The sequence below is a fragment of the Ursus americanus genome, chromosome 30 (genome assembly GCF_024610735.1).
Source record: "Ursus americanus isolate L20-20 chromosome 30, mUrsAme1.1.p, whole genome shotgun sequence".
Lineage (NCBI taxonomy): Eukaryota > Metazoa > Chordata > Mammalia > Carnivora > Ursidae > Ursus > Ursus americanus.
Window position 1 is genome coordinate 10,623,175 of NC_142156.1, and position 10,050 is coordinate 10,633,224.

A 10,050-nucleotide genomic window follows, 5' to 3' on the forward strand; every position below is an offset into this window, starting at 1 on the left:
TAAATCCAAGAAGCTCAAATTAGGATAGGGGCAACCCCTTTTCTACAACTAGGGTTTTCAACTGGGTCAAGCATTTCCGCTACCAGAAGGAACTTTCTCCTGCAAGGTACACCATCCTACATGCACATCTACTCTTAGGCCAGTTCTAAAAAATATCCTTCGACCCACTTCTTCCCTTCCACCCTTAAGCCGGGACTTGGCCTCACTAATGATGGGCCCCACTGTGTGACTTTGCAGTTAACACTCCGCCTCCTCCAGACTTCATATCTGGGCTGACACATGTTCATACTGGTGACAGTGACACTCCCGTCTAGTCCGAGAACAAGGAGCACTGGTAATAATTACCGCCATCACTTATGGGAGTGGGGGGGGGGGCAGCGGCCGGGGGGGGGGGGTGGTTAACTGTGTTCTGATATTGTGCTCAGTATTTCACATGCGTGATTTCATTGAATCCTTCCAAAACTTTGATGTAGTAGACCTGATTATAATTCAACCCATTTCACAGAATGTCCTACTAGAGACTGTCAAAGAGGGGATTTGAACCCACCTTTGTATGACCTCAAAGACGGAGCTCCTCCCTAGTCACTAAGCTTATATCACATCCATTAGACTCTTTGATGTGTTTCCTCTACTGCCCCCACCACTTCCCCATGCAGAGCAGCTGCCTCTTTGCAACAGAGACAAAGAGCTTGCTTCACTTTGTCCAGCATAAAGAAAGTGCCTATCGCTCTTCCCGTGTCAAGAGGTAATGAACACGCACCTTCCCCGCAATTTATCATGGAGGGGAGCTCACTGTCACATGGACCTGCAATTAGACACAGCACGATTCACCAAGGCAGGCATTACCAGTCCAGAGCATCCGGGCAGAAAGAAAAACAACAAAACAAAAGCAACTTGAATTCCGCAATTGTCTCAGGCAGTTAACAATGGAGCCAGAAGAATCCCTTGGAGAGAGAAAAGGACTGGTTGCTATTTCCCTGGCCTAAGTCATGAGTCGTATAAAAATGAAGGTGCAGCTGGCAGCATTCTTCACAATTGAATCTCAAGTGGTCCGGAGAGCTTTTATCCCCCCCACCCCCACCCCGGGTATAATCAGTGATTCAGGGCAGGGGGCGTGGTTTCTGTGATTAGAGGCCAGAGAAATCACCCAGTGCTGAGCCCACTTCCAACAAAGATGCGGTGACTCACCACTTACTTCGTGAGGCTACCATTTCTCCTATCTGGACAAGAAGGAAAATCATCACATGTTTGTGGCTAGGAACGTCTTATGCTGAGAGTCCAGGTTTCTCTTGTTGGGGGATCTCTTTCTAAAATACCTCTGTTCTCCTTTTCTGATTCCAGGCAGCCCAACTGGGTGTACACTGGGGCTGGACTCCTGAGGCCTTCTCTGGGCATTTCTGTTCTCATCACAGGGGTGGGGGTGGGGGTGGGGACAGGGGTGGAAGCTGGAGGGTGGGGGAGGGGGCAGAGATGCTCAGGCCAAGGTCTTCTCTATACCTGAGATTCTGCTTAATTTGCCCCCTTCTCCCCTCTTTGGCAGAGAATAGACCTTGGAGCTCTTCAGCCTCAGTCTACCCAGGTGCTAAAGGGGGTTAATAAGAACACCTCTATCACAGAGTCGAGAGAGGATTAAACAAAGCCATACTGGCTAACAGTTCATAGTATTACTCTGTGCCAGGCTCTGTTCTAAGAGCTTTACCCATATCAGCTCATCTAATCCCCACAACACCCTACGACAGGGGAGCATTTTTAGCTGTTTCATCTATTCTAAGATGCACGTTTTCTTTCCACATTTAGCATCTCTGAAACTGGGGCATATCTTATAATCGAAAGTAGGTTATAGTTTAATCAGAGTTTTCTTAGTGGCACAAAAAAAAATAATGACGCATCTTTAAATGGAAGATGTCTTAAATTAGATTAAATGTGATATGCCCGTTTCACAGATGTGGAAACTGAGGCTCAGGTAACTCATTTGCTCAAGGCCACAAAACCTGATAAGTGGCAAAGTTGGGGTTTGAACTCATGTCGTTTGCTGAAGAATCTTCTCTTTAAATCACTAAGCTAGGATATGAACAGAGTGCCGAGTATGAATTCTGGGTGTCTCCGGTTCTGCCCAAATTAGGGATGCTTCTTTTCTCTCTGGGTGTTTCATGACAGCGTGGTAGAAACTTCAGGCACCAAGAGACAGAGCTTGTCTAAAGGATTCCACAGCTTTATAGTTTTTGCCAAATGCCATTTCTGTATTTCCATTCCAGAACATGGAGGGGTGTGTGTGTGTGTGTGCTAAGTGCCTCTCCTTTTTTAGCCCCTTTCAAGGAAGAAAATGTATCCCCAGTAATCTGCACATGCCCTGCTCCCCTCCCTTCCCCTTGGCTAATCCCATTAGTCTTCTCTTTTGCTTCCTTGGGAAACAAAGGGTAAAGGAACTCCCTCAAAGATTAGGGAGCCCAACATGGGGGGGGGGGAGCTACAAGGTTTCCTCAACAAAAGACATTCCAGCGGAGGATTTGCATATATTATTCATGTTTTTAAAAAACTCCGTGAAGATGGTACAAGGCAGGGTGCCACTGCAACATTAGTTATCATGTAGCACCTTTCATCCTGTGAAAGGAAAATGCCTAGCTTCAGAGGGCTTCAGGGCCCTTTTGGGGGTTCCCCACGTGTCATTACACTAGGGCATGGTGGACCCATAGTCGGTGGTATTACCATGCAGCCCAGCGTGGCCTCACCCTTCTCCTCTGAGAATCCAGCTCCTTCCTAAATCACTCCTCAGTGGATGCTTACCTGGCTGCCTGGCATTTGTCATCCTCTATGTGGCAGCCCCCCTGCCCCCCAATAAACCCGAAAGTGATTTGAAGCTAGTGCCTGGCCAGTGACCTTCTTTTTCTATCCCCCTGTGGTGCAAGCTAACCTCTCTCTCAGTACTTGTATAGCATGGGGAGGCAGGGAGCACTTGAACCCTGGAGACCGACAGATCCGAGTTCAGATCTGTTCCCTGCTGGCCAGTGTCCTTGGATAAGGGATCTGTTCTCCCTGGGCCTCCATGTTGCCGTCTATCTTGTGAGGAGGTAACAGCTCCCCTTGAAGTGTGGTAGAGGGTTCTGAAAGATGGAGCTGGTGGTAAATACTCAAGAGGCACTGACTGTTACCATTGTTATTAACATCGCTGCAATTATTACTGGTTTGATTTGGTCTGACACCAGAAGTTGATTTTCTTGTGGTTTGTTACTTTCTAGTTAGCCTTGTTTAGGTTAACCAGGGCTTTACAGTAGCTCTAAAAAGTTGCAGTTTCTAAAGGCGTGATAATTCAGATGTGAGCCAGTGACACCCTAGAGTCTTCATTATTTCCTAGAAAGTGGGGCAGGGGCAAGGGGATTTCAATGAAGCTTTTGTGCCTGAAGTCTTAGTTTATCCAACAGTTCCCTAGAAACCTCCTTCTCTTTTCTTGACCTTCCTGAGTTCCACCAGCCCTCTTCCCAGGAAAGATATGGCCATTTCAACCTCTGTACCTTCCTCTAGTTTCTTCATCTTTCTATCCCAAGATGGAAAACTACTGCATTTACTTAGGTACATGGGTTCTTCCCTCTGCAAATCTGACACACACATACACACATGCAGACAAGTTAGCTGTCCTCTGAATTCTCACGATACCCAACGATGCTTTTCACTCTGCGTTATAATTATCTATTTCTTATCCTTCACTTCACCTCCCAAACATACACACTATAGATCATGAAATTTTAAAAATCAAGTCCCATTTGTTACAAGAGCAAGTGTTTAGCCCGTTAACAGGGGTTCAATAAATGTTTGCTAAATGGATGAAATAACAATGTAACTAAATTCTAGGGAGTGTTCGCTATGTGTCAAGAGAAGGCACAATGAGATTCCCCCTTTGACAGATGGTAACACAGAAGCAGAGATGTTCTGCAAATTGCCCAAGGTCACAGGGCTACTAAGGGGGCAGATCCAGGGTTCAAACGAGGCTGTTTGGGTCCACTGCCCATGCTCTCACACTCCCCTCTGCTTCCAAAAAGCCCACCTCACTCCTCATTCTCTCCCCCCACTGCTAAGGAAGTTCAGTCCCAGAGGGGACTGCTCCAGATGGAACTCACTTCTGTGTAGCATTTTGAGATGAAAGGACATACAGGAAGACTGTATCTTGCAGAGTGAGCTCACTAAGACAGCTGAACAGTGAGGGATGGGTACAGATGTGTTAATTCTTAGAAGGGAGAAGCTCAGGAACACTTTGGACTACCAGGGAACCATGGATGAGTTTTAAGCTCTCCTTTGTGCACTGACTTCTCCCCCAGGCCCTCCTTTCTTGGGCAGGACTCTGAGCCCTAAGATACGCCACAGTGGGCTGGGGTTGCCTGTGACCCTCTCTACCACGTTCCCCTACCTTGGCCAATCAGTGGTGACATATGGGTGTGCAGATACAATAACAAAGACACACTTAACAAAGACAGAACTGGCCTACCCAGTTATGATCATTTAACAGAAACACTTGACTATGGTCATTAAGTACATACTAATGATTTTTCTCTGTTTTTTTAAAAAATATTATTTATTAGAGAGAGAGAGACAGGGATAGTGACAGAGCTAGGGAGAAAGAGAGAGAGAGCACACAAGTGGGGAGGAGAGGGAGAAGCAGGCTCCCTGCCAACCCACTGAGCAGGGAGCCCAATGCAGGGCTCGATCCCAGGACCCTGGGATCATGACCCGAGCCGAAGGCAGAGGCTTAACCGACTGAGCCACCCAGGCTCCCCAAAGCAACAACAGAATTTTATGTCACATATACACACTATCAAGTGTTAGCATCCTGCTAACCAATTTCCATAGCTTCCTTAGTCCCAACACTTCCTGGATCTTCCTGGTCTCACTTTGCAGACACGAGGAAAGAAAGGCTCGGGGATGCTAAGCAACTTGTCTTATATCAATAGTTGGCAAGTAGCAGAGTCAGGCTTCACAGCCAAAGGTTTGACTCTGCAGTCTTTCCATATGAGACAGGATGTGCCCATACCTCGAGCCTAGTGGATCTCCGAAAATAATTTCTGCAGTGGCAAACCTACAATTCATCTTAATTTTTTTCCTGATGTTCTGCAGTGTCACTGCTGATTTATTCTATCATTTCGGAATTACTGGCTAATAGGATGGCCCAGCTCAGTGTTCTGCCTGGCGTTTTCATTCTTTACAAGAAACCAACCACTGATAGCAACAGGGATGTGTCTCGACAATTTAATTACACCATGACTCCTCTCTTCCCTTGTCCCTTGTTGGCCTGAAGGCTAATTTCTATATAATTTGGTCTTGAAAACATGACTGGTTTCGGCAGAGAGAGGAAACCTACCTGTGTTAGACGTTCTGAGACCTGAAAGTGCCTGGGGGCCCCCGAGTTGGGGGCACGCTGCATCTTCTTGGTGGCTGGTATCTTGGTTATCTTGGAAATTCCTCAGGCATAGCCAGGGCCCCTCAAAGAGGGTTTTTTCCAGAATCTTCTACTTCAGCAGCCACTAGTGTGAGAGGCTCCAGCAATTTCTTCCTGATTCCTAAAGCCAATTACATGGGCTCCAGAGATGCTTCTGACCCAGGAGTAAGGGAAGCAAGTCATCTGGGTTTCCCACAAACAGGATAAAGAAGTCCAGAGCGGGTGGAATCAGGTGAGCCTGGAATTCTTCAGTGTTTAGAAAGTTACAAACTTTCACGAGCTTTCCCCTCTTTGGAAGGTGTTATCTTTCTCTCCTATAAATGAAAATAAAATATGAACAACAAAAAAACTCCACTGACAAAATCTGAAGGGGGCCCTCAGAGGGGCCCCCAGACCCCTACTGTAAGGGACCCAGGTTTCCACTGCCAGGTAGAGAAAGCGGGTTAACTGCCAGGCAGGGGCCAAGTGCTAGTTGCCTGGCAACGAGACGCTATGGAGGGCTTCCTCATTGGCTGCGATTGGTGGGGGCGGGGTCTCAAATTCTGTGGAGCAGCTGGGAAGGTGGCTGGGAGCTAGGGACTATGTTGCCACATTCTGCAAACTCCGGTAGATTCTCCCCTTAGACCTGAGGACCTTGACCTTTTCTCTCTGCCTAACTACAAGCAACTCCTTTCTTCCAAACTGCTCTGTCCTGCCACTAACCCACTAGTGATTTCTTGTGCCTTAGGTTTGGTAGCTAAATGTGTGACTTTAGCTCCACAATTACTTTAACTTGAGGTGCATATTTCTCTCCTCTTTCCACCTGCCAAACTCCTATGCATACTTCAAAGCCCCCCCCCACATACATATCTACATCTAATGAGTATTTAGAATGTGCTAGACATTGCTCTGAGTATTTTACATATATTGACTCACTCCCCACAGCACATCCTTAAGTATTTTATTAGCTTGTTTAGCAGACTAGGAGATGGAGGCACAGAGAAATTGAATGACATGCTTCAGGTCACACAGAAAGCTCCTGAGTTGGGATTCAAAACCAGACCTGTTTGGGGCACCTGGGTAGTCGGTTGAGTGCTGGATCAGGTCGTGATCTCGGGATGGTGGGATTGAGCCCCACGTGGAGCCCCTCACACTCTGCACTCAGTGCTCAGTGGGGAGTTTGCTTGAGATTCTCTCTCCGTCTGCCTCTGCCCCTCCCCCCTGCACTCCCTCACTGGCTCCAAAATAAATAAATAAATCTTAAAAAAAAAAAAAAAAGCCAGACCTGTTTCAGTCTAAAACCCAAGTTCTTTTTTTTTTTTTTAAAGATTTTATTTATTTATTTGACAGAGATAGCCAGCGAGAGAGGGAACACAAGCAGGGGGAGTGGGAGAGGAAGAAGCAGGCTCATAGCAGAGGAGCCTGATGTGGGGCTCGATCCATAATGCCGGGATCACGCCCTGAGCCGAAGGCAGGCGCCCAACCGCTGTGCCACCCAGGCGCCCCTAAAACCCAAGTTCTTAACCATTTAGCTGCATGACCCAGGATAAGATGCCTAACTTTGCTGAGCCTTGGCTTCCATATATTTAAAATGGGGAAAATAACTTTTCCACAGGTTGTCAAGGATTAAAACAGATAATGTATGTAAAGGCTGAGCACGCAAGGAATCCTAGTGGCAACTATTATTATTTTCTGACATCCCACGCCCAGAAAGAAGTACTCATTTTTACTGGCAGTGTTCATTTCACAGCTGATATTAATACTAATATTTATTGATCACTCTTTCCGTGCCAGGTGCTCTAAGCCCTTTCCATACATTAATTTATTTAATCCTTCCAGTAACCCTATGGGATAGGTTCTCAAATTGTGGAAGATTTATTGCACATGTTCTGATTTGCATACTTTATCCTTGGCATTATTTCACATGGAATCAATCTGATTCATGTTTTATCTCTAAATGTTGAGCTGCTGAGGATTATGATATCATCATGGCCACACGATGACCTCAGTTTCTCTTTAGAAGGCATCCGCTGCAAGATGACCCTCCATTGAATACAAAATGCCCCACCACACAGCTCCAGACGCTGATGCTTGGAAGTCATAATTTTTTCACCATTGTCTGAAGGCTGAGTCTGACCGTCCTTTTCACAGAAGTTTTGGTCCTCCTGCTTCCTTTGTGGGCAGCATTAAGCAATCAGAAGGTGCTTCCAGAAAGATGCAGATAAACTGAACCACGTTCAGTAGATGGGGCTGGGGATGAGTTCAGTTGAGAAAGTGAGACAGGACGAAAAATGTTCAGCTCTGAACAGAAAGATAAAGGGCTGTCTTGATACAGCTCTGAGGGGCAGGCTTGGAGAAGAAGGACTCGGCTAGCTCTGTATGCGTCCAAAGAAGAGGAAGAAGGAAATACACAGCAGAGTACTATTTAAAAGGCATAAGCCTGGGTGGCTCAGTCGGTTAAGCTGTGAGATCTGTGATCTCTAGGTCATGGGATTGAGCCCCACGTTGGGCTCTGTGCTCGACTGCTCGAGATTCTCTCTCTCCCTCTGTCCCTCCTCCTGCTTGCTCGCTTGCTCTCTCTCTCTCTCTAAAATAAATAGATAACATTTTTATAAATAAATAAAAGGCATAAGCTCTGGGACCAGACTGACTTGGCCGCAAAGCAGCCTCAGTGATAATCTTATAGAACTATGAGGAAAACCAAACGGATAATCCATGTGAAGCACCAGGCCTAGCAAAAAGGGAGAGCTCAGTAAATGTCAGCTCTTATTTCTTTTGTTATTAATACCCACCTGTCAAAGCCATGTAACATTTGCAAGTAGAAAAGGCTCTGGAATTGAAAAGACATGTGTTCAAATTGTGGCTCTGCCATTTATTGGTAATGAGATCCTGGTCGAGGGATTTTCTCTCTCCAGTCTCAATTTCAACACATAGATAAATAGTAATGGTCATGCCCACTTTATACAGGTGGGAGCACTAGGTGAAATCATAAATGTATAGAGCCTAGTACCCAGTAAAGGCTCGAGGCATGCTATTTCCTTTTCTGTTTAAGAAGGGGTATGTTCCAGGGGCGCCTGGGTCGCACAGTGGTTAGGCGTCTGCCTTTGGCTCAGGGCGTGGTCCCGGCGTTGTGGGATCGAGCCCCACATCAGGCTCCTCCGCTATGAGCCTGCTTCTTCCTCTCCCACTCCCCCTGCTTGTGTTCCCTCTCTCGCTGGCTGTCTCTATCTCTGTCAAATAAATAAATAAAATCTTTCAAAAAAAAAAAAAAAAAAAGAAGGGGTATGTTCCATAGGGAGAGAATGAGCTCCCCAGCATTAGAGGTATTCAATCAAATAAGGTCACATTCTATGGTACTGGGGGTTAAGACTTCAACATATGAGTGTGAGGTTGGGGGGGGACAAATCAACCCATACCACTGAGCTCCTTCACCTTGATAGCTCACGCAGTGTTGGATAGATGTCACTTTGTTTCCCTCGAATATTTAAAATATCCCGATCCTCTCTTGTGAATGTTCGGTGGCCCCCTGGGGGCCTCGGTGCCTCCTTTGGGAACCACAGGGCCATAAGCCTGTGTTCTCTTTGAACTAAGCAGCCTGGACACTTAAGAAGTTAACACCCACAGGAGTAGACAGAAAGTAATGACGAGCAGGAGTTTGTGGTTAACACCTCACCTGCTGGCCCCTGGGGTAGGACATCTCTGGAGTGTGTTCTATACTCCCCCAGAGGTCTCCTTCAGGACTGACTTGCCGGTAGCAGTTGCCTGTTCAGAGATGACCCAGCACTGGCTTCTTCCTTTTCCCTGTTTCGTTTCCCCACTCCCTTGAGGTACTGCTTGGATGGCCCCCCAAGGAAACCCCTTCTATCCAAACTCTTGTTCTGGGTCCAATGTTGACTGGAATAACCAGGGAGGTCGGGCCCTCCCCGTCATCTAGTTACGTGGACGTTGCTACCTTCTTTGACTACCTGGCCCCCAATCACTTTCCTGCTGTTGTTCTCTTCGGTATCCCAGTGAGTTTCTTTATATATTCTCCACATCCCTGACGTACGGAGAGGCCAGCATGTTTTCAGATGTGCAAATGTATCTCCCAACAGTGAAATATTTGACAACTAAGATATGAAGTGATTGTTTAATTCTTAATTCCTGGCTGATTTATGCAAAATACGAACTGAAAGACGCAGAGCGACAGGCACTCTCTCCTCCCAATTTGCCAAAAAGAAAGGCATCTGAAGGGATTAAAAATAGACGTATCAAGTAGAAGAAAAACTGGAATGTGTTGGACGCCAGCTGGGGTAGTTGAAGTGAAATCTCAGAATCTGCTAAACACTCGAATTTCGGCGAGGAGTACATATGTTTGGCATTAAAAACCTATTGGAAAAGTCATCGTTTTCTGAATATCTTTAATATACTTTTCTGTGTTGCAGCTAGCACCCAGAGAATTCCTTCTGGGTGTTTCTACTGAAATGCCAGCACTGGATTTACAAGTTATGGGGCCCAAGGCAAAAGGAAAACTTGGGGCTCCCCTGACACCTGGTAGCTGGCAATCTATTGATGAATTGCTGCCAGGATGAGAGACCACTGGCTAACGTGTATTTGCACCACCGCCGAGGACTCCCGTACTCCGTCAGATTAAAGAAGAGTTCCTG

At 46.5% G+C, this 10,050-nt stretch overlaps 1 protein-coding gene across 1 annotated transcript in view; it reads right to left on the reverse strand.

The window, feature by feature from the left end:
* The window catches only part of CCDC60 (coiled-coil domain containing 60), a 158,942-nt gene extending 149,841 nt beyond the window's left edge, over positions 1-9,101 (reverse strand). The window contains exons 1-2 of the mRNA XM_087857159.1: positions 9,078-9,101; positions 5,348-5,437 (exon numbers count right to left, since the gene is read on the reverse strand). Coding sequence (XP_087713285.1) covers positions 5,348-5,437; positions 9,078-9,101 — 114 coding nt within the window. The remainder of the gene's footprint in view (positions 1-5,347; positions 5,438-9,077) is intronic.
* Between the last annotated feature and the right edge of the window lie 949 nt (positions 9,102-10,050).